Here is a 25521-nt window from a genome sequence, read left to right as displayed (position 1 = left end):
GACAAAACGAAAGTAATCGTAATGTTGTTGATGTAAACTTAACGATATGATAAATTAGTGAAAAAGTGGTATAATATGAACTTCTAGACTGTGGTTGTTATTTCCAAATGATTGATTGGTAGCTGTGATTGGAAACTTAAAACACATCTTGTAATATGTATGCATGAGAGCAGTTATAACTTTTAGGATATTATAAGAAAGCGTCAGATGTTATACTAAAGATGATACATGTATGAACTCACGAGGCTTTGTTTCTTCAATTGGAGATTCCGTTGCTGTGAAAACGAATATATTCATTATGTGTAGAAGTCAATGAATATGTGAAGAAAAATTAAGATATTCATTATTTAAAACCCTCAATACATATTATGTTTCTATCAAGTAATATGAAGACATATTTTGATATAATTGGAACTTACGAGCTTTGGGTTTTTGGACTGGAGATTCCGTTGCTGTGAACACATAATGCAGTAATTATGACATGTGTAAAAATCCATTAATAAGGGAAGAAACATAAAGACCCTCATCATTTGAAATCATCAATACACATTCAGTTTCTATGAAATAATCAGTTGATATGATATGAACTCACGAGGCTTTGCTTCTTCGACTGGAGATTCCGTTGCTGTGAAAACGAAATATTCATTATGTGTAAAAATCCATGAATATGTAAAAGAAATAAACAAAATCATCATTCCAAATTCTCAATGTGTTTCATCTTTTTTTTTTATTAATTAATAAGAAAGAAGCAATTCATACAATATACGACACGTTGGTGGAGTAGTGAGCTTTGGTGGTTTCTGACTGGGACGCGAGGATACAACACACAATTAATTGAGATATTCTCGATGAAAATAAAAACGACCTACACATCAACAAAAGACTGGTATGCTATGAACAGGTATACTACAAACATATTGGTTTTGGTCATGATATCAAAGAACAGCATGAAGGTAATAAACAATCTCATTAATGAAAATGATTGGTTGGTAGCTGTGAACGAAAGCAAGAAACACGTCTTTCAAGTTTCAATTTGCGAGTAGAATGACTGTTTTAGCAGGTAATGTAAAATCAAAATTTGGTATCCTAAATATTATGTAAACTCACGTGGTTTTGTTTCTTCGACTGGAACTTCGGTTGCTACAAACACAGAATACACCCATTATTGAAGAAATCCAAAACATTATAAAACCAAATAAACATACTAATTATTTGAAATCCTCATTTTTATACATATTCAGTTTCTATGAAGCAATGAAAGGGTGAAGACAACGAACAGTGATCTATCTCATAACTCCTATAAGCAAAACAAAAGATATTTGGGGAAAGACAGATCCCTGGACACACCAGAGGTGGTATCAGGTGCCTAGAAGAAGTAAACATCCCCTGTCGACCGGCACACCTGCCGTGAGCCCTATATCCTGATCAAGTAAACGGAGTTATCCGTCGTCAAAACATGAAATAATCAGTTAATATAATATAAACTTACGAGCTTTAATTTCTTTCACTGTTGCTTCCGTTGCTTTGAAAATAGAATGCAATGATTATTGATAAGATTCTCCAATATTATATATAAAGTGAAACAAGAGGTTCTGTGAACATTGTTCACTAAGAATACCCCCTGCTTACCCCAATCTCCCAAAGAGTGTTGGTAATAGGTATAAACTACCTCTTTTCTGAGTGTAAAAAAGAAATGCCATGACCAACCGAACCATATTGCTACTTCGATGTCCAGTGCGCGTGACCTTTGACCTTTTGACCCCAAAATCGATAGGGAACATCTTCATCCCATGGGTAGTCCATATGTATGATATGGTGACTGTAGGTGGAAAGGATAACGCTTTAGAGCCCGGAAACCATATTGCTACTTCAATGTCCAGTGCGCTTGAACTTTGCCCTTTTGACCCCAAAATCGATAGGGAACATCTTCATCCCATGGGCAGTCGATATGTATGATATAGTGACTGTAGGTGGAAAGGATAACGCTTTAGAGCCCGGAAGCTATATTGCTACTTCAATGTCCAGTGCGCTTGACCTTTGACCTCAAAATCGATAGGGAACATCTTCATCCCATGGGCAGTCGATATGTATGATATAGTGACTGTAGGTGGAAAGGATAACGCTTTAGAGCCCGGAAGCTATATTGCTACTTCGATGTCCAGTGCGCTTGACCTTTGACCTTTTGACCCCAAAATCGATAGGGAACATCTTCATCCCATGGGTAGTCCATATATATGATATGGTGACGGTACGTGGAAAGGATAATGCTTTAGAGGCCGGAAACCATTGCGTCTACAGACGGACGGACGGACAGACGGACAACCCGATTTCAGTATACCCCCCCCCCCTTACAACTTGTTGCGGGGGTATAATAAAAAATATTCACTTGTGTATTTCTATACAACATATGAAACAGGAAGCTGGTACATATATATTGTAAGTTTTTGTCGTTTCACAATTGTTATATTCAAACCAGAGATATCGATTGTTCAAGAAGAGCAGTTACGGTACGCAATATGAAAGAAGCAGACGACAATGTGAATTTACAAACATCGGTCGGTTTAACTGGCGCTTCGATTGCTGTTAGCAAACACTATCATTGTTATTAATAACAATGTTGTATATGAAAATTAAAGTAATCACATTGTATATTTCTGCACATATTTTGATGCGAGATGTTTTATCAATGAGCTTTGGTCTAATTAAGTGGGATTTCGGTAGCTGAAAAAGTGCAATACAGGGGATGCTTACTACATCTCGGCACCTGATCCCACCTTTGGTGTGTCCAGGGGTCCGTGTTTGCCCAACTATCTATTTTGTATTGCTTGTAGGAGTTATAAGATTGATCACTGTTCGTTATCTTCACCTTTCATTACACGATTAATTCTAATACACACGATCAAAGCAACCACGACAAATGTATGAACGCAAAAGAGGTATGAACCTGTAAACTAGGATTGTTACATGTATTCAAAAATATTCAATTGGTAATTGAAATGGAAACTTAAAACGTATCTTTGATTTTCAGCATGCGAGTATAGTTTCAGTTTTCAGAAAATACGGTCCTTGTTAATGAAACTCTCTGAATATGTAAAGCGGGAAAAACAATTTCATTATCTCTAATTATCAGTGCACTTTCAGTTTTTATTGAATGATATGGAGGAATCGATACAATATAAACTTATGAGTTTTGGTTTCATCAATCACTATTTGTAAAACCTTCTCCAGCATCTACTGCAAATTAGTAATGTTGATTATTCTTTAAATTCATTTTTTTTAAATTTTTCAATCTTTGTGAATTTCAAGTTTTAGTTAGATAATTTAGAGAAATATATTGGTATAATATTAACTTGCAAGTCTTTCATGTTAGAACACAAAAAGCATTATGAAAGATGAAATAACAAAGTGATCAATCTCATAACTCCCACAAGGAATACAAAATAAAGAGATGGGCAAACACGGATCCCTGGACATACCAGGTGGGATCAGGTGCCTAGGAGGAATAAGCATCCCTTGTTGACGGTCAAGTCCACTGTGAGCCCTATGTCTTGATCACGTAAACGGAGTCAAAATCAGTGTGCCTAGAACGGTCTAACAATCCGTATGAAACATGTCAAACAGCATTTCGTCCATTGATAGGATATATGGACAAACTAAATTATTATTACGACCATAGAATTTGCTAACTTTAAACAAAACTGTTGAAATCCCTGTAATATCAACTTATTTGTCAGCAGTTTGCCTTGATTTATAAACTAATCATAAGCGTAACAAAAAGGGAAGACAACGAATTATCAATCTTATAAATATCACGATAAAGAATGAAAGGAGAATATAACGAGCAGTGATCAACCTCATAATTCCTACTACCAATACAAAATAGATAGTTGGGCAAATACGGACCCCTGGACACACCAGAGGTGGGATCAGGTGCCTAGGAGGAGTAAACATCCCCTATCGACCGGTCCCACCCGCCGTGAGCCTATATCCTGATCAGGTAAACGGAGTTATCCGTAGTGAAAAACAGTGTGCCAAGAACGGCCTAACAATCGGTATGAAACATGTCAGACATAATATAAAATTGAGAGTACGGCATACACGAACACCTGGAAACACTTGATGCGTGATCAGATTCCCAGGAGGAGTAAGCATCCCCTATTGATCGGTACCATCCACCGTTACCCCTATATCATGATCAAGTTCAGTATATAAAGAACGAGCTAACAATTTGTATAAAAGACGTCAGACAGCATTCAACCTATGGCGCGCCGTATTTGTTATGATGTCTATAGAATCTACCAAATGCTATCTTAAAATTTATTGTTGAAACCTCTGCACCATCAACTTATTTGTCAGTAACCTGTCTCGATTTTTTTTTTAAAAAGTATGATCATACGCGCAACATGTTCTCAAGTATTGAATCAGATGAGAGACACAAACATCATATGGAAATGAATGGAATATTGCTACATAAATATGTAAAGTTGAAGATGGAGAAATTTTCATCCCACTTATCAAAATGTTGAATTTATATCTTTTGTATCTAATCTATTATTCGTAAGCTATTGTTATATTCAGTTTAAGATATGCAAATGAAATACGAAATAATATTTATATTTCAACTCACGGTTTTGTGTTTCTTCGGCTTTTACTTTTTTACCTGTAAATAATCCCATTCATGTCAATTAAATATACCTAAACAAAAATAAAACGGATTGATCATTCTGAGTATGATAATACATTTTTTAAATTTCTAATACAGTGTACATTTATAAAAGAAATCAAATTGTTATAATATGGCCGTATTCTATTGATTTGAAGTTACAACATGATGATTATTGAGAAAATTATTCAAACAAAAATGATTCAGGTTTTTTTTCCAAATCATATTTTCCATGATTTACAGAACTTAGAGGAAAACCTTAGGTCGACAGACCCTTATTGAGATGATCACTGTGTAGCAATGTAAATGAGCGAGTCGTGGAATTTTATTACTTCGAATTCTTTGTATATATTGCCATTGAATACTAATTTTACCAAAAACATGTCAAATGGCATCGGACAGTAACCTGAATATCACACAACAAACCATTTAATTATAACAATTGTGCATTCACAGAACAACAATATCATGTTATAAACTGCGAAAACTTGATGTTGCCTTTATTTGCTGTTTGGTGATAATCATTTCAAAGTTTCTATATTACAGACATAGTTTTGGTAATAAGTTCTGGTATTGTTATTTGTGATTTTAATCTAGAAAAAAGAAAGTGATTCCTTGTCTTAAATCATGATTTAAAAAACTAATCGTACGCAGAACAAGCTCTTGCGTATAGAATCAGCTAAGAGATATAAACACCATTTGAAGGTGGCAATGGAATATAGCTACCTAAATATGGGAAGTTGGCGATGGAGAAACTGAAATCATCCCGTTTATCATAAAGTTGACTTGTTAGTTTGCCATTGATATTCATTTTCAATAAAATATCTTAGTGCGAAGTAAATGTGGAGGATTTTGTGGTGTCTTTCATCTCGAATTCACAGAGATATATCGAATCAACATATATTGTTAAAAGATAAAGTGTCGTCGATATATCTAAATGTCGAGTTGAAGATTTTCTCTTCTCATGTGCATGTAAAAGCTTTTGAATAAAATATATCTTATAAGAATGTAGAAACGTGCCAGTTAACAAAGAAGCACAATTCGTGTCCATGGGAATTCTAACAGACTGTTGGAAGACTTCATCACCAAAGATCACGAAGATATTGTCAATGAGGGACTCCAGCATATTTTTCATTTCAACTTTAGAGTACTTGTGCGCGGAATCAGAGTGGCGTTTAACAAAGTGATTTTTTTTGGATGACTGATCACTAGATATGAGTATATACTTTTTCCATTTTTGTTGAAGAAGCAACTGTATATGATGTCAAAAAGTCTAGTCTTTAATTCATCGTGAAGTGTTAAAAGTCATATTTTTTCATGTTCTTGATTTGAGAAAAGTTTTCCGATTTTAAAATTAATTAAAGTTCTTTAGAATTTTATTTCATCCACACACCAAATCCGAGATATGTTGTGACACATGCTACGAAATAAAAGCAAGATTTTTGAAGGTTAATTTATGCTAGATTGTCTATTTAGCTCTGAGGGTTGAACCCTGATGAAGGGGTTCCATATTTGTTCAGACTTCCATGTTCATTTCAATTGTGTTTTCAGTTTGTCTCACATGTACATGTTCTGGAATAACGAAAATGTCGAAGATTTCAAACATTTTCACCGCCTGACCGACACAGACTTGCGCTGGAACCGGAACTTCTGGCCTTTAAATAACGAGTTTACAATTTCAGTAGAGGCTTCAATAATTATTACAACTAGGTACTTAAAGCTAGTTTGTCTGCAACATGTTCAAGAATTTAGAAGAGTAATAGAACATACAATTTTCTCTATATAATCTATTGGGGTCTGTTTTGGAATCTGACACTTTTATTCAAGATTTATGGATTTCACGATTTTAATAGACACATTTATGTTTATTACATCTGTAAACTCAGTTTCTCTGTCTTTTTTAAAGTTCCGGCATCACAGTTAGAGGTCGTTCTTGGCACACCGATTTTGACTACGGATTACTCCGTTTACCTGTTCAAGACATAAGGCTCATGACGGATGTGACCGGTCGACAGGGGATGCTTGCTCACCCTAGGCACCTGAACCCACCTGGTATATCCAGGGGTCCGAGTCTGCCCAACTCTTTATTCTGTATTCCTTGTGGGGTTTATGAGATTGACCACTGTTCGTTATCTTCGCCTTTCAGTTAGAGCAATTAGAGTGCATTGACTGTAGATCAGATGTGTTGTTTTCCTACCCCTAAAAGTTGTTATACTCCAACTATGGTGACAAACGGTTAGAGGAAGATTGAACTGTTCATGTATCTACGAGGGATGCATGAAGAACAATGCCGGGCGGGCACGAAGAGCAATTTCTCTCTTAAATAACCAGGTAACATGAAAAATACAAGAGACAGAAATGTATGGTCATTTCTTGTTCGAATGATAAGGATCATAAGGATTATAAATCAGAAGCCTTTTAAAGAACTGATACTGCCTATGACAAGATCTTTATGAAAGTGTTCATGTTATTACTAAAGATAAAGATCATAGTACAAAACCATGCAGGACTTTTTCAAAAATTGGTCTATTGCCAATTATTTACCAAAGAGTGAAGATAACGAACATTGATCAATCTTATAACTATTATAAGGAATACAAAATAGAGAGTTGGGAAAAAAACAGACCCTTGGATATACCAGAGGTGGAATCAGGTGCCTAGGAGGAGTAATATTTTCTGTTTGCCGGTCACACCCACCGTGCGCCCTATATCTTGATCAGGTAAACGGAGTAATCTGTCGACAAAATCAATGTGCCTAGAACGACCTAACAATCGGTATAAAACATGTCAGACAGTCTTTGATTCAAATATACTAGGTTGTATCATACGAGTGATATAGAACTTACCAGTTTTATATTTTAGATGATGCTTCATTGCATATACAGTTTTGTAGCCTTAAAAACAGAAATCAAATATGTTAGTTGAATTAATCAAGTATACTAGTATTTAAATTTTCATTTTGGGTGAGATTGAGGATTTTCCCATTCCTAAACGTTCAACAGTACACGTATTTTTGCGATAAAAAAAAAATCATGTTTTGTGCCTACATACGTTATTGAATTATTGAAACTTTTTAATCTAATAAACGAATATCATATATGATATATAGATTATCAGAGACACAAACCATGTTTAATCTTCTGTATTTTGGTTCTATCTGACGCTGTAGATTCTGAAAGTAAAGACAAAAAGATAATCAATTAGAATCTTATTAATTACTCAAAAAGGTATTCTGTTCTCGGTCTTTCCCTTTATTCTCGATCTGGCAATACTTTTAACCTCTTTTTTGGTATGTTCTATACTACAACACCAAAAAGCAGTGAAAGTACAAAAGTTTGATATTATAATCATTTTATGTCACTCAAAATTGGTAACCAAATGTCAAATAGTTTCTGAAATATACATGTAGCATGACGAATACGCCTAATAAATAAGGTCAGACCCATATCAGAAGTCAACAAACAAAGGTCTACCATCTATGTCACTTTCATCAACCAATGTCAAGTAGTATTCGAAAAATTTCATAGAGGAAAATTAAGCACCCAGTGTTAAGTTGCCATATATCATGCTTGTGCGCATGGACGATAATTTTGAAAAGAGTTTTCAGTTTAATTTGATATATCTTACACCTTCCAAACCAAACAACTTTTCAAAATTAACGTAAAATGTGAAAGTTTGAAATAATACTCATTTACCAACGCAGTTCCTACGCGGGTATATGAAGGCAAATCAAAGAAAATTGCCTGGGATAAAATCCGTAAAACAATGTGACGTCATTGCTTAATTGAAATAAGTAAATCACTAAGCGTGTATATCTACATATAATTCCAGTTCTAATGGCTTGTAAGTTTTATTTACACATAAAATTAATTATACATGCCTAACTATTACGATGGAAAGAAATAATAATGCCTCAGTGCTGTTGTGTAATTTGTGACTGCTGCTAATTTCATAATAGTACATCAAGTGAAGTTGACATAACATGAAAAGAATTTGTTAAGTGTGTCATGTGAATATCGACAAAATATGGAGCATTTAAGACAAATGACATGGAACATATATTAATTAAGGAATCCATGCTTCGGTTGGAAAAGTGTAATGAATGGGTTCGATCACAGGGAGTACCGAGTGTGACGTAGTGCATACAAATTAACTTGTACCATCTAGCCGCTAAAGTCACGTAGACCCGACCTACAGGGTGTATCAAAATCAATACGGACTATTTGATATAAATTTAAATAATCTCGATTATGTGAAACACTGCGAATTTATTCATGGATGATAAAAGATTCCAATCAGCATGTTAGTCTTATTTTTGTCTGTCGTACACTGAAATGAAACTACGAAAGTATAAAACTACGCCGAATAATGTTAAAGTCTTATTATACGCTGGGTGAAAAGTAGTAAACTAACGTTCATGGAAATTTTTACTAGTGTTATCTGTTCAGAAGACTTTCAAAGAAAACTATAGAACATCAGTGTAAAGTGTAAAACAACTGAAACTGAGGTGGTTTCGTGCTGACATGATTAATAATTCGTTTTTGCTGAAAACATTAGGATTCTAGCAACACTTTGGATAAACGTTAGGCGTTTTACCGTAAATAACGTTAACTCGATAATTAACTCGGGGGGGGGGGGGGTCATTCGCTATTAAGGTGTAGCCGGATCTATTTATAGCAACTATGTAATAACTTCGCACCGTAGCAAATATTTATCACCTTGTTATGACACAAAGTTAGGTAGCTTCTTCCATTTGTTTATATGCATAATTGGGTATGTCTGTCTTAATATACCCGCGTGTGACGATATCATCCATACAAGATTCATTAATCAATGTCAAATAGTTTCTCACATATACACTGTTGCAAGAGAGAGAAAAATCCCGCAAACTTTTAATTTGATATCTTCCACTCGGCTTAATTAGGGTATACGGATAAGTAGTTCTGACTTCTTTTTTCATACGCGATAGATTAATGCGCAATGATAAAATTCTTTTTATTTATAGGTAGTAAAATTAAGATGAAGAATGCACGCGCGTACAAACATACGGAACACAATTTTAACTTCCTTTGCTATATTCTATACACTGAATATCAAACATTAACAAAGTATATTTAAAAGAATTAAAAACGTTTACTTATTTACTTCCTATGATGGCCGAAAATGATATTGCTTACACCTTTATTCGTAGGGTATCTTTAAAAAAACACAACCGTAAACCAATGTTTTGCCTTTCATAAAATGTAGAGACTATCCTGAAATACACCTACTTGATGGATCTTTAATGGCGCGAAACGTCATTTTAAAGCCCTCGTCCTGGAATTCGCCGTCTGAGGAGAAAGACATCGTGACCTCGTTACGTTGGGATATCTCTTCAAATCCGTCCTCGTGACCTTGTGCTCTAAATGAAAAGAGAAACGTGGTACATCGTATACTAAGTACATGTAGCATTTCTAAATTAAGTTCTCCATTAATTGAACAACCACTGGAAAAGTAAAATGCAAATGAACACGTAATTGCCTTCCAATATGCTCCCCTGTCTTGGTATCATAAAGGTCAATCCTGTCGCCTTTTCCGAGTCGAAGAACAGGGAATTGCATCTTTATGAGATGTCGTTTTGAGACCGTTATGTTCCAAATGCAGACGACGTTCAATGGATATTTTTTTGGAAATTTCGGACTGGTGACCTCTCCCTTTGATATTCCAGAAATTCTCCCCCCACATTCTGTCAACAAGAATACATCGTATTTTCTAAAACTATATACCAACTTCAATATGGAAACTGATAGATCATCATCAAAATCATAAATATTTGTTTTCTTAAATCGTTGTCGATATATCGTATCTAATTATTACATTATTCAAGAATAAGTGACCAATTTCACAAATTATCTGAACACTTTAGATTGAAAATGATCTTTGCAATCTAAATAATTGAAATGCAAATTTATGGCATATCTAAAAAAAAAAAAAAACCCACCAAAAACATATAGAACCAGTTTTTAAAAAAAATCATACACAGATGAACTTATTTTTGACCAACTAAAACATTGGTCGTAAGGTCTGAACATATTTCCTATAATTGTAAGATACACCGTCAACTTCTGGCAAATAAACACTACATGCATACCTTATTCTTGTATTTGTATTAGCATTTATTCATTGTCTTTCATAATACTTACTAACGGGGGCTTCTGGGGCCTTAGTACCTAGAAGAAAGGGGAAAATATCATATGATTTCCATGATTCCCTGCAAATAATTTGGGAATAAAAAAAATATTGACAAAATATTTCTGAAACACGAAATTATGATTTATGCGTAATTATACCTAGTTATCGTATACATTGAATAAAAAATATGTGAAATATGATTCTCACGAAATTTCATGCTTACATTCATGATTTGATATTCTTTAAATACTTTGGGAATCATTATGCATTATATAGGCATTACCATTGGTCTTTCGTTCTCTTGAGAATTCACTTGATGGCATAAATGCATGTATCCACACACGTTCAACTCACACAATTGTGATAAAAACTTCGATCCACATTCCCCCAACAAAGTCTTCCCCAAAGGAAACAACAGATCGATGCAAAGAATCAAACGAGGTCTAAATTACACTTTTTTGGTTTTGTCTTCTTTTTTTTCAATTGAAAAAAGAAAACAACCTTGAATCAAAAATTTCCTTTGCTTTTTCTCATAAGAATTGGTTGTTTTTCTTATTTCAGGAGAAACTCTCTGGAATAATTTTTCTGTTGACATTTTCACTATCACACAGACTGCGAACTATGGAATAATATTACCACTAAGATACGTACCGTCTGCTATTACATGAGGGACTCACCTTTCTTGACCTCATTAAGATCGATACAGACTTACCATATTCGTACACAATTTCTGTATATGGTTCTACAAAGAAAAGACTTTCACTCACAAACATGCATCCTAATAATTATATCATAATACGTATTGAATGTTGCATATTCTTAGGACAATGCATTGATGATGTTTTTCTCTGTTTTTTAAAAATTGATTGAACACATGTCATCACAACATTAAACAATGTCTAGTTTTTACATTGAATTGTCTTACCAGTATATACTTCTGTGAAAGTTTCAGTGTATGGCGATCCGGTAACTAGAAAAACCACAAAAAGAGTATTAAATTTTGTAAAAGTAACCAATGCTTGCATTTTATCGAAAAGGGGTTTAGTTGAAACAATACTTGGAATAAGTGGGGATTTATATCAATGATAAAATTCACACATTTTCAAAATACACGTGTATAGTACTTCATATATTTCATATTCACAGCTGAAACTGAAATTATCTTTCTCGTGATGTCACAACATGTCACATGTATATCTAGTTAGTTGAAATTTGATTTTATTCACTAAATTTTGTATAACCGAGAACGACATTGTGCTACTACTACAATATGTGAAACAAATTTGTCTTCTATGATGTTCTTTCTGTCCTGGATTTTTAAGATAAAATTTTCATTATCTAAATACCTCATGAATTGACTTTTTATGGGCTGACCTCATTTTATTATCTATTCTACTTCTTTTCGTATTATTTCGTATAAAGATATGAAGTGCTGACGTGAAATACTTTGAAACTTGCAAATTTAGCCTAAAATTCAAATATTAAACTAAAAAAGGGCATTCTTTGCATACAGTTTAAAACTCCCAAGGTTTAGGTAAACTGTCTATCCTGCCGCCAAATTGAATCTAGTGTAAACATGACAAGCTGACCGAGTATCACCACTGTATTCGAGGCTACTTACTGTGTCTAAAAAATGACATTGATTTTCACCAATGATATTTCTTGAAATATTCAGAAGGTATGACACTAACATACATGTACATATTGATATGAATATATTTCCTGTACTTAAATCTAAAACAGGTTGAGATAGACTAGTGGTTAGGCCATTCGCTTCTCGATCCCTGTGTCGTGTCAACCCTACTAAGTTTAAGATAGGTAGTGACTCTTCCTTCACCAAAACTCCGTCAATAAAAGTGAAAGTCATGGATCGTTTGGACGTGACCTTAAAGACGGGGGTCTTGTTTCACGAGAAAGAACCCTCGCTGTTATACATGTAACTGTAAACGCCATCCATAGGTCAAAATTTGCGGTACTTCACATAAATCTGATGATGTCTCAAAATCCCGAGGAGGAGGTACTGTTAAACAGCTAAATATTTCAATTGAACTTAATTGTTTATTTCCCTGATGAATGTTTATGAACTGAAAGTAGTACGTAAGCGATTCATGAACCGAAAGTAGTACGTAGGCGATTCATAAAGTATACGTCAGTGTGAGGATGCTCGAGCTCTATAGTCTCATACACTCCCAAAGCCTGAAAGACATTTCTTATCATATTTACTTTAATTTTAATCATTTTAATTGCTTTTTAAAATAAACCCATGATGTGCTCTTTAGGTCAGATGTATTGATACGCAGTTATTAGCCTACTTTAATAGTTAACGTTGGTTTTTAAAAACAAATAACCTTATTCTATTTTTAGTAACAATGTTAAAGGAAAAACCTAGTGAATGTGAATACATTGAAACAACAATTCTTTATATTTCATAAATGTATAGCGCAAAGATCGATATCTGTATAATTATACTCCGGCACTTACTGTATTCATACACTTGAGTCACATAATCAACTTCTGGTTTTCCTTTTTCTACAAATAAAAAAAAAACCAAAACATTTTTGAAACATAGAATAGTAAGAATACATATATTTCGCGAGTACTTTTTAATAGCGATAAATGACCAGTTGCCATTGTTTGTGTGTGGTTTACAAAGGAAAGGAAACCCATAATATCCCTCGGATAGGAAAGCAATGTTGCGGCGCTGCATCATGTACATATCCTACAGCATGCTCCCTTCACCAGTTCAGTTTGTCTTCAGACGGAACGCTCAGTCTGTACTTGTATCTTGTACGGAACGCTGGATGGTTTATTAAAGAAGGTATGTCTGGGATACTGGGTAGTATGCACGTATCATGGGGTTAAATGCAGTCTGACGTGTTTCATACCGATCGGTAGGCCGTTCTTGACACACTGATTTTGACTACGGATAACTCCGTTTATCTGATCAAGATGTAGGGCTCACGGCGGGTTTGACCGGTCGACAGAAGATGCTTACTCCACCAAGACACCTGATCCCACCTCAGGCGTGTCCAGGGGTCCGTGTTTGTCCAACTCTCTATTTTGTATTGCTTATGGGAGTTATAAGATTGATCTCTATTCGTTATCTTCACCTTTCATGTACACTGCACGCTTTGCACGGTACGATTTCGTCTGTTTCTCTTGAAAGGGCTATCCACTTTCTAGCATTAAACAATTCCATTACATCAAGTCTAACCATAGTTTTAGGAATAAATGGGTATGAGTAAGAGGTATGTTTACAAAAGGCAAAATTTAACCTTGTAAATTTTTACAAAATCATTGATTATGAGTAAAGGCAACTTAAATCATCTGAAAATTTCATATCGAATATATTTTTTATAAAGTCTTATCCTATACGCAAAATTAATCATTCTCGAATTCTTAAAAGTGAGTGATACGGATATATATATTTGATCACAATATAAAACGTTCTGACTTTCGATAAATGTTTCGTTTGTGCTTCAACCCCCCAATCCATTTTATTTTCGAATATTACATTAAAAGAGCAATAATAAAAAGGTGAAGATATCGAGCAGTTATCAATCTCATAACCCTTATAAGGAATACAAAATTAAAAGTTGGACAAAGACGGACCACTGGATATACCAGAAGTGGGATCACGTGCGTAGGAGTAAGGGTAAATGATAACGAGTTAATCTTTTGATTGTGTAATGGGACGGTATGAAGATTGAGAATTAAATATCCGTAAATGCACTTGTTTTTAACAAAAACGAAAAAGTCTACGAAGTTCATATGTCCTTTCCACCTGCATATTAACTCAATGGGTGATAGTTTGGTATTAATAGATAACATGAAGTCTTTACCTTTATGTAAAACATAAATTGAACACAATACTTATTATTGCATGAATACTTGTCATAGAATCTACATAATCTAATGTATCATTTGAAGTCTTTATAATCAGAATCTATCACTTTATCAAGTTTGTTGATATATCCCCGTGGACTCGAAATAAAAGACACCACAGAGTGTTCCGCTTCTGCTTCATACTTAGATATTTCATTGAAAATAGATATTAATGGCAAACTAACAACTCAGGTTTATGATAAACGGGATGATCTCAGCCTCTTCATTGTCATCTTCCCATATATATGTACTAATAATCCATTACCACATGCATATGGTGTTTATATATCCCAACTGATTCGATACGCAAGAGCGTGTTCTGCGTATGGTCAGTTTTTAAATCGAGGCAGGCTACTGACAAACAAGTTGGTGGTACAGGGGTTTCAACAGTGTCGTTTAAAGTCAACATTTCGCAAATCTATGGTTGTTATAATATTCTAGTGTAGCCGTGTGAAAATTTTGTAAATAACTTTTAAGTTTTATGATTAAAAAGAATTGAATTTGCAATTGATAAGATTGTATAATAAAGTTCTACTAGAAACTTATGCCAAAACAATGGCAAGCAGCTTTGATTTTATTTAATTTCCAATTTGATGTAATTAGTATTTTCCCGCCAAAAGTTTGGTGAGCGTTTGGCGCCTCTTATAGTCATGTGACTTTAGACCAGGGTTGGATTTTTTCATATTGTCCAGTGGGTTTGAATTCTTCAGACGTTTGAGTTTTAGTTATAGTTGGAGTTATTTCGCCATCGTGGTATGTCTGCTTTTTCTTTGTTTTTATGGAAGCAAAAGCATTGCAGTTGGCGCTCTTAATTACATTGCTAATATCTAACAAAGTGCATGTTTAACTTTTATTGCAGTTGCACCAAAGAAGCTTTGAAATATAGTTTACAGCTTTACATTTGATAAATATCAAGCCTAAAGTCCATAACTTTGGTAAGTTATACTATTTAGACTGTTTAAGCAATATAAAAGTCAACTAAAGCAATAATATCAATATTTTGTTTTTAATCTTATTTTTCTCACTTATTAAATATAAATAAGTTCGGTGGATCACTTTTATAAAATTGTGATTAAAGTGCTTGAATATCATTTGATATAACTTTATGCTAAGTTTCAAATGATACAATTTATATGTATATATAACATGTATAAAATGTATATATGTATTTGACGTGATGTACATTTTCATATGCGGCTTTCTGTTTGTTACAGGGCAATTCAATTTATACTATTTGAATGAAATATAAACACGAACTTTTAATAAGGATTTACGCTGTTGTTGTAATTCTATCAACGCATCGTGAGTTACACTAGTTTGCCAATACAACCTATCATTTGGTCAAATGCTGTCTGACTTATTTCATAACGATTGTAAGGCCGTTCTTGGCACACTGATTTTGACTACGGATAACTCCGTTTAGCTGATCGACATATATGACTCGCGGCGGATGTGACCGGTCGACAGGGAATGCTTACTCCTCCTAGGCACCTGACCCCATATCTTGTATATCCAGAGGTCCTCGTGTGCCAAACTCTCGATTTTGTATTGCTTATAGGTGCCCAACTCTCGATTTTGTATTCGATTTTGTATTGCTTATAGGTGCCCAACTCTCGATTTTGTATTGCTTATAGGATTTATGAGATTGATCACTGTTCGTTATCTTCACCTTTCATTTAAGCATGTCATTTATAAAATATAGCGAGTCATTTACGAGAGAGAGAGAGAGAGAGAGAGAGAGTCATTTACAATAGAGTGTCATTCACAAAAGAGTCATTTCCAAACGAGAATAACGAAGAGTGATCTGTAACTAAGAAGGATTTCTTTTACTCTGTCGTTTATACCTGTATACGTTTCTGTAACCTCTTCTGTATATGGCTTGTCAGTAACTGGAAAAAAATCACATAACAGAGAAAATCTTCTTGGTTTTGTTTTCACAGTGATTAAAAAACAACTGTGTTCATATGACATTATTTGGATATATTTAAGTCGAATCAATTCTTGAATGACTACGACTGGTTGTAACATTTCCTTTTATTTTTCTATTTGTCAAATCTCGATATCGCTGTTTGACCTACACACTTTGTTCTATATATATACTGTATGTTGACATACTCACCAAACTCATACCACTTTGATACTATATCTGTAAATTTCTCTTCAACGACTACAAAGACAAAATGTTTTTTTAACTTGTTGGGCGTGAAAGTAAAAGCATAATGAATAATTCGTGGGATTGTAAATGTCTTTTTTTTTTCTATCTTGGTTTTCAACTTATCTAAAATGTCGAGAGACTCTGATATATCGAGAATTTGGACAACTGTTTGCGTAATTTGTATAATATTCACAATCATGGATATACTCGCATGTGGTTTTAGCGCACCTTCATCCATAGCGCCTGAATGTAAAAGGGGGGATGAAAATATAAATGAAACTCCATAGGAAGTTTTCAAGGATTCATTTTAAAACAAGAAGACAAAAGCGCGTGAAATAACGAAGTCAGACTTGTCGGTTTTAAATTTAGTAAATAAAATACGGAATTTGATAAGATATTTTACATTTCTGTACGATACTTGCTGGTAAGGGCAACTGTATGCATTCTCTAGTGAAATGACTCCGGATAGATGCACTTTTCAGACTTCTTTTCACTAAAGCTTCAATAATGTGGTTTTCACGATTTTGCAAATAACCATTCTACCTTAATCACTGTGTAGTTAATTTTCCCTCTAAGATAATCTAGGTGTTTGTTTCAAAACCCTACACAAACCTTCTAGTTAGAACAATTCGTTGATGATGTATTTTTCTACTATCCCTTTGACCTACCTTTTTAAAACACTAACCTTAGCCATAACCTTTGAATGGTTAGGGACAGGGCTTTCATATTCCACCTGTGTCTTTCTTTTGATAATACCTTTCATGTGGTACCGTAATGTTTGACCTTGTGATCTTCACCTTTTTGGGTCTTATGTGCCAGTGGACATGAAGAGGATAGGTGAGGTGACCTTCACCATGATGTTTGACGTACTTTTGAAAATATTTAACCTAAATCATAACTTTTGAAAGGTCAGTGATAGGGCTTTTATAATTCATATGTGTATTTCATGTCAAAAAACATTTTATGTGGTACCGTAATGTTTGATCATGTGACCTCCACCTTAGAGTTTCACCTACTTTTCAAAAAAATTAACCTTGGCCATAACTTTTGAATGGTTAGCAATAGAACTTTCATATTCGCATTTCTTGTAACAATACCTTTTCTGATATCAAAATTGTTGACCTTGTAACTTTCCCCTGGAGTTTGACCTACTTTCTAATAAAACAAACCATAACTTTTGAATGGTTAGTGATAAGGCTTTCATATTTCACATGTATATTCCTTTTGAAATTAAGACATTTTGTAGGCAACATTTTTTTACCTCATGACCCTGGAGTTTGACCCACTTAGGAAAACTGTAACCTTGGTCATACCTTTGAAATGTTTAGCGATAGAGCTTTCCTATTTCACAAGTTTTTTCTCCTTTTGACAAGAACTTTATTTTAGTACCAATAATCTTTACCTAATGACCTTGAAGTGCGAGTTTGATCTACTTTTGAAAATATTAAACATTGGACATAATTTTGAATGGTTGGTGATAAGGCTTTCATATTTCATTTGTGTATTCCTTGTGAGAAGACCTTTCTTTGTGTACCAGAATCCCTCTCCTGACATGCAGGGCATCAGTATTTCATAAACACCTCTTGCTTCTTATGCATTCTCCAGAAATGATGTCTTATGACAAATGATCATCAATCTTATAATGCAGGAAAAATGTAAATAAATATATACTTTCATACCAGCTGTGACTCCTTTATCCTCTCCAACATTTTCACCATTTTTATTTACTGTAATGAAAGATACATAGATATCGGTTTTTCAAAACTAGACACATTTGAGAAAAAAGTGTCCATATACATTAGTATTAAGAAAAATTTGACAATGTCCTATATGCATGCATTGGTCTCTGTGAAGAATACATTATTTAAGGTCGATTTATCCACTTGTACATTAACGACCCCGCCATCATCTACATATAAACAAATATAAAGTTTATTTTTGAAAAGAAAAGTTCTTGACTTGCCTTCTCCTTCATTTCCCTTGTCTTCGTTTACTGTAAAAGCGAGAATAATAACCCATGCTTAAAAGTGTAACAATGAAAATACAAATTCAAACACATACATGTATATATCTAAGGTTTAAAGTTTCCTTTTTTAGTTTCATACACAACGCTTGAGAATGGGAAGTGGTCCAAAATTTAGAACTTGAGATTTAGATTATTAGAATGAATAGTACTGCAATCATACGCTATATAACATACCGGATGTGGTTTCCCCTTTCTCCCCTTCACTTTCTTTATCTTCATTTGCTGTAAAACCAAATGATAAATATTAATGTTATTCTGAAAGGAGTCCTAACTAGACCATCACATTTTACATAATACGAGAGCGCGCAGACAACCTTATTGTTTGTACTTCCCCAAATAGTGTTTGAAGGATTGTGCTAGAAGCGCAAAAATCAGAATAAATACAACCACCTTATCAATGCCCAGTAGAAAGCACATACCCGATGCGGTTTCTCCATCTTCTTTAGTTCCTTTGTTTTCGTTTGCTGCAAAAGTGAACAACAAGGGACAATTTTTTACAAGTATTTCTACCATATTTTACTAAGGGATGAAAGTAATTTTTATTTGTTTTATACCATATATAGTATGTTGGGGCAGTTTACGCATTATAAACCGCGAAGCGGTTTCTAAAATTGCGTAAACTGTCCCACTTACTTTATATCGTATAAAACAAATGAAAATTACTTTCATTCTCAATTTTATATGACGTGGACCAATATCGCCGTATCAACAAAATAGAAAATGAACGGCCAAACGTATTGTGACGTCACTCCTATCACGTCATATAGCGGGACTTAAACGATATAAAGCATTGATAAAATGAAATGAACCAATCAAATTGCGTGTAACAAGTAAAATTGAATTATTCGAAAATGATCATTACAATTAAATACTACTTATAGCCCACCTGATGTCGCCTCTTCCTCCTCTGATTTATCCCCCTTTTCCTTATTTGCTGTAAAATCGAGTAACAATATTCTAGTTGCAAAAATGTTTAATAACTGCAAGGAAAACTAAGTCTTCATTTAGAAACATTCTTTTGGCGAAGAGGATAATTAACATCAAAATCACAGACAATTAGCATTACACACAAATATTTGCCCTAACATACCCGATGTCATTTTTCCGTCGTCTGCCTCATCTTTGTTTGCTGTAAAACCGAGATGAAACAACACTTTTAATAGGGGAAATGAAACTAAAATAAATCAAGCATGTGCATATTATGCAGGCGGGCCAAATATTACTTTTTTGCATTTCATAACGTTTGACCATGCGCTACAAACGATCACATATCAGTTATAACATACCAGCTGCAGCTTCTTTCTCTTTTTCATCTCCTTTGTCTTTATTCGCTGCAAAAGCAAGGACGAAAAACAGATTGAGTGCCAGAAAAGTCAGAACTAGGAATAGCATACTGCAAAAGTATATCAGCATTTACATACTAGGTGTGATATCTCCCCCCTCTTCTACATCTCCTTTGTCTTTATTTGCTGTAAAACGAGAAAAAACAAGCATTCTGTGTCAGATTGGTCAGAGGACACCGACAACGTTCAGATGAAAAGGAGGCGAAAACCAAAATAAATGATGAGGCACATGGACGAAGATATTTCCCTTATTTGTGGTCCATTTTTATCAGTACTCAAAACACAGACAGTGTACATGTATGATATACCAAACATAGTTTCTTCCTCATCTGTTCCATTTTGTTGGTAATTATTTGCTGTAAATTCGACATGAATTTTGTTTTTAAAAAACGAGATTTAATTCTCAAAACAGTCAAATCTCGCTCGATATTTTTACACTTTCGGGAATGAAGATAAAAGCAATATTTACTTTTTCATTGTAATCAAGAATATATCAACATGTTTAATGAGGTATCTAAAGCAGATTTATTTGAAATGATAATCACAAAAATTGAAAGTCATAGCCCACCAGATGTCGCTTTATTCCCCTCTTCTTCACCTGCTGTAAAATCAAGTAACAATACTCTAGTATTGACTATATGACAAAACTACGATTTAGTTTTGAAAAATATTGTTTTTGGTGTGGTGATAGGAGAGTTTAAATCAATGACAATTAGCATTACAAACAAATTTTATTCCTAGCATACCAGATGTGGTTTTTCCATTCTTTGCTTCATTTTCATTTGCTGTAAAACCGAGATTAAAAAAGTACATGGTTAGTCTGAAAAGAAATCAAACTCATCCAACACTAACGCATTGTATGCGGGCTATTCAAACATTTTATTTCTTTTTACAACCTTTGACAAGGCTTGGAATTTAAAAACTGATTCAATTACTATCACCATTACAAACCAGATATAGCTTCCTCTTCCTCTTTTTTATCTCCTTTGTCTTCATTTCCTGTAAATACAGGTAAGAAGAAACATATGTAGAAGAAGCGTAAAAACTAGCTTGAATCTTTCACAATGAGCGGACATGAAAACAAATATATAGGGAGTCCAAACGATAATCAGTAATAACTTTATTTCCTCAAACATTACGTAGGTGGGATGGTTGTCGGATATAGGAAATCAGCATTAAGTTACCACCTACAATATGAAATATGCAAGATATAACAAGCTGTCATACCAGATTTCGTTTCTTCGCCGTCTCCTTCACCTCCTTTGGCTTCATTTCCTGTGAAAACGAGAAAGAATAAACATATATTGTGTCAAAAGGGTCGCATTCCGTTGAAAACTTTTAGAACATGTAAAAGCAAAAACCAAAGTATATCAAAGGGCAACTCAGTGTGACTATTTTTGTTCGGATATTTTTAATGAGGATCAAATCCTCAGTATTCCAAACACAGATTTTTTTTTTTTTTTATAAAATACCAGATGTAGTTTCTACATCATCAGTTTCATTTACTTTAGCTGTAAGAGCGGGAGGAAGCAAAACCGTGTTTATGAAAGGTGAAGATAACGAACAGTGATAAATCTCATAACTTCTACAAACAATACAAAATAGATAGTTGGGCAAACACGGACCCCTATACACACCAGAGGTGGGATCAGGTGTCTAGGAGGAGTAAGCATCCCCTGTTATGCTCAGAAAAGGTGAAGATAACGAACAGTGTTCATTCGCAGAAGAGTTTAATTTCGCTTGACACTTTCATAGTTTAAGAAAAGGGGACAAAACGAAAAATTACACTTTCGTTTTAATTACAACGACATGAAAATGTTAAATGGGTTAATTAAAGCAGCTTTATTCAAAATGATCATTACAAAACATGCTAGCTATAGCCCACCTGACGTCGTTTCTTCCTCTGTTTTATTCCCTGCTTTTTCACTTGCTGTAAAACCAATTAACAAAACTATACTTGTAAACATGATTTACTTCCAACAAAGAAAAACTATATCTTCATTTTAGAAGAATTGTTAGGACATGGTGATATGATTATCAAAATGAAAATCAATGACAATTAGCACCACAAACAAATATTGGCCCTAGCATACCCGATGTGGCTTTTCTAGAATTGGCTTTATCTTCATTTGCTGTAAAGCCGAGATTAAAAAACATTTTTTTTTATCTGAAAAGATTTTAAACTAGCTCAATGTTTGTGCATTGATGCAGGCTGTGACCAAAGTTTGTTTTCCATTTCACAACGTTTGACCATGCGCTACAAATGATCATACATCAGCTATAACCTACCAACTGCAGCAGCTTCCTCTTTTTTATCCCCTCTACCTTCATTCGCTGCAAAAGCAAAGGCGAAACACAGATTGAGTACCAGAAAAGTCAAAACTAGGAACAGCATACTGCAAAAGTATATCAGCATTTACATACCAGGTGTGATATCTCCCCCCTCTTCTACATCTCCTTTGTCTTTATTTGCTGTAAAACGAGAAAAACAAACATTCTGTGTCAGAAGGGACAGAAGACACTGACAATGTTCAGATGAAATGGAGACGAAAATGAAAATAAATGCAAGGCAAAGAGAAGGACACAATTTCACTATTTATGATCGGATATTTTCAATAAGACTCAGTTTATATTAGTATTCAAAACACAGACAGGTATGACATACCAGATGTAGTTTCTTCCTCATTCTTATCTGTTCCATCTTTTTCGTCGTCTTTTGCTACAAAATCGACATAACATATTTATAGTGATTCGGTCTTTGCAGTTATAGGCAAATACCATTCAAATTTCTCTAATGCTTTTTATCACAGGATTGAAGAGTAAATGTAAATATACATATTTGTTTTCATGCCCACTCATTGCGAAAGATTCAAACAGAAAATAACGACCAAAGAGATGAAAAAGAGGAGGACGAATCTGCACCTGGTATGTTATAATATATGTTTGTAATGGTGATATAGTAACTGAATCAGGTTTTTTTTTAAATTCTTATCGAAGTTGTATTTAAAAAAATGAAACTTTTGGTTAGCTTGCATAAAATGCTCTTGTCAAAGGTTGTAAAAAGAAATAAAATGTTTTGTTAGCCGCTGTACAATGCGTTAGTGTTGGATGAGTTTAAATTCTTTTCAAACTAACCATGCTTTTTTAAAATCTCGGTTTTACAGCAAATGCAAATGAAGCAAAGAATGGAAATTCCATACCTGGTATGCTGGGTCTAATATTTGTTTGTAATGCAAATTTTCATTGATTAAAATTCTATTTCAAATCCAGACAATCTAATACATACAAGGTATGTGTATTCTTCATTTTCATTTGCTGTGAAACGGAGATGAAACAAAACCATGTTTAACCTCAGAACAGTTTAATCTCGACACTCATACATTACGAGAACAGGGAAAACGAAAACTTACTTTTCCATTTTAATCATTGCAATATGAAAAAGTTTGATAGGGGTATCTGAAAGTAGAATTCTTGAAAATTATCGGTATAAAATTGTAAACTATAGCTTACCAGGTGTCTTGTCTTTCTCTTCTGCTTGATCGCCGCCATCTTTACTTTCTAAAACCGAGTACAACATTGTAGTTACAGAAGAGTATAATTGATAATGAAAAAAGCTCGCATTTTCGAAAAATTGTTTTGGTGTGGAGATAGGATGATTAAAATCAATAGAACTGACAAGAAGCATTGCAAACAAACATTGACCTTCACATACTAGATGTGGTTTTCCCCTCTTCTGTTTCATCTTCATTTAATGTATAAACGAGATGAAAGAACATGTTTAGTTCTGAAGAATTCAAGCTCATCTGATACGTGCACATTTACACTGGCTAATCAAGTAATACTTCTCGTTATTTTCGCATCATTTGATGATAAATATTGAAATTCAGAATCAATCATCATAAACATTACAGCCATAGCATACCAGATGTGGTTTCTTCCTCTGTATCTTTATTTCCTATATCTTCATTTGCTGTAAAACCGAGTAACAATTGATTGATATAGTGTTCGAAATATCCAAATAGACAATAGTTTTAAAAACCAAATTCTTCAGTCTTAAAATTAGAATAACATCAATTCCTAAGAATCATTTTCATTCATATGTCAATTCCATATATCCTAGTGATCTCGATTAAAAAGACACCACAGAATCTTTCATATCTACTTCATATTTGGATGTTTTATTGAACATGGATGTTCATGGCAAACTAACAACTCAGCTTTATGACAAATAGTATTCCTTCACCTTCTCCATCGTCAATTTTCCATATTTATGTAGCAATATTCCATAATTACGTTCATAATCACGTTCATATGGTGTTTATGTCTCTCAACTCAAGAGCATGTTCTGTGTATGATCAATTTTTAAATCAAGGCAAGCTACTGACAAATAAGCTGATGTTAAAGGAGTTTCAACAGTCCCGTTTAAAGTCAGTAAATTCTGGTTCACAGTATTTTGTCATGATGACTATTTTATAAATATGGTGTGCTCGCCAAACAAAATCTGCATTAAAGGTATCCAATATACAATTACACCAGATGAAAGGTGAAGATAACGAACAGTTATCAATCTAATAACTCCTATAAGCAAAACAAAATAGATAGTTGGACAAACACGGACCCCTGGACACACCAGAGGTGGGATCAGGTGCCTAGGAGGAGTAAGCATCCCCTGTCGACCAGTCACACCCACCTTGAGCCCTATATCAGGTAAACGGAGTTATCCGTTGTCAAAATCAGTGTGCGAAGAACGGCCTAACAATCGGTATAAACACGTCAGACAGCATTTGACCCAATGATAGGTGGTATTGGCAAACTAGATCGTTATAACGACCATAGAATTTATGAAATGCTGACTTTAATCGAGACTGTTGAAACCCCTGCACCATCAACTTGTTTGTCAGTTGCTTGCCTCGATTTAAAAACTGACCATTCGCAGAACAAATTCTTGTGTATCGAATCAGTTGAGAGATATAAACACTATATGCAGGTGATAAGGGAATATTGCTACATAAATATGGGAAGTTGACGATGGAGAAGCTGAAATCATCCCGTTTGTCATACAGTTGAGTTGTCAGTTTGCCTACTTTTAATGAAATATCTAAGTATGAAGCAGAAGTGAGCGACTCTGTGAAGGCACCGTCATAAAAATATTTTACCAAGTGAATTTTGAATTTATATCCTTTAAAATTACCGCCTAATTAATTTTGAATTGCATCCGATAGGAAATACTAGTACCCATTACTGGCAAATAATGGAAAGCAAAGAAAATGTCTAATGC

The 25521-nt window shown here is 34.1% G+C and overlaps 1 protein-coding gene across 1 annotated transcript in view; it reads right to left on the bottom strand.

Moving 5' to 3' along the window:
• The window catches only part of LOC125649013 (uncharacterized), a 62493-nt gene extending 38673 nt beyond the window's left edge, over positions 1-23820 (bottom strand). The window contains exons 1-29 of the mRNA XM_056164495.1: positions 23754-23820; positions 22909-22962; positions 22668-22835; positions 22533-22577; positions 20812-20844; positions 20322-20369; positions 20187-20231; positions 19991-20029; positions 19787-19834; positions 19320-19364; positions 19075-19122; positions 18838-18867; positions 18554-18601; positions 16839-16886; positions 16564-16608; positions 13316-13363; positions 11760-11804; positions 11547-11576; positions 10846-10872; positions 10184-10388; positions 9934-10064; positions 7791-7835; positions 7510-7557; positions 4628-4660; positions 1490-1522; positions 1108-1140; positions 593-625; positions 420-452; positions 243-275 (exon numbers count right to left, since the gene is read on the bottom strand). Coding sequence (XP_056020470.1) covers positions 243-275; positions 420-452; positions 593-625; positions 1108-1140; positions 1490-1522; positions 4628-4660; positions 7510-7557; positions 7791-7835; positions 9934-10064; positions 10184-10388; positions 10846-10872; positions 11547-11576; positions 11760-11804; positions 13316-13363; positions 16564-16608; positions 16839-16886; positions 18554-18601; positions 18838-18867; positions 19075-19122; positions 19320-19364; positions 19787-19834; positions 19991-20029; positions 20187-20231; positions 20322-20369; positions 20812-20844; positions 22533-22577; positions 22668-22835; positions 22909-22962; positions 23754-23820 — 1588 coding nt within the window. The remainder of the gene's footprint in view (positions 1-242; positions 276-419; positions 453-592; positions 626-1107; positions 1141-1489; positions 1523-4627; positions 4661-7509; positions 7558-7790; positions 7836-9933; positions 10065-10183; positions 10389-10845; positions 10873-11546; positions 11577-11759; positions 11805-13315; positions 13364-16563; positions 16609-16838; positions 16887-18553; positions 18602-18837; positions 18868-19074; positions 19123-19319; positions 19365-19786; positions 19835-19990; positions 20030-20186; positions 20232-20321; positions 20370-20811; positions 20845-22532; positions 22578-22667; positions 22836-22908; positions 22963-23753) is intronic.
• Between the last annotated feature and the right edge of the window lie 1701 nt (positions 23821-25521).

This window comes from Ostrea edulis, chromosome 5 (genome assembly GCF_947568905.1).
Source record: "Ostrea edulis chromosome 5, xbOstEdul1.1, whole genome shotgun sequence".
Taxonomy (NCBI): domain Eukaryota; kingdom Metazoa; phylum Mollusca; class Bivalvia; order Ostreida; family Ostreidae; genus Ostrea; species Ostrea edulis.
This window is presented reverse-complemented; position numbering and strand designations above follow the sequence as displayed.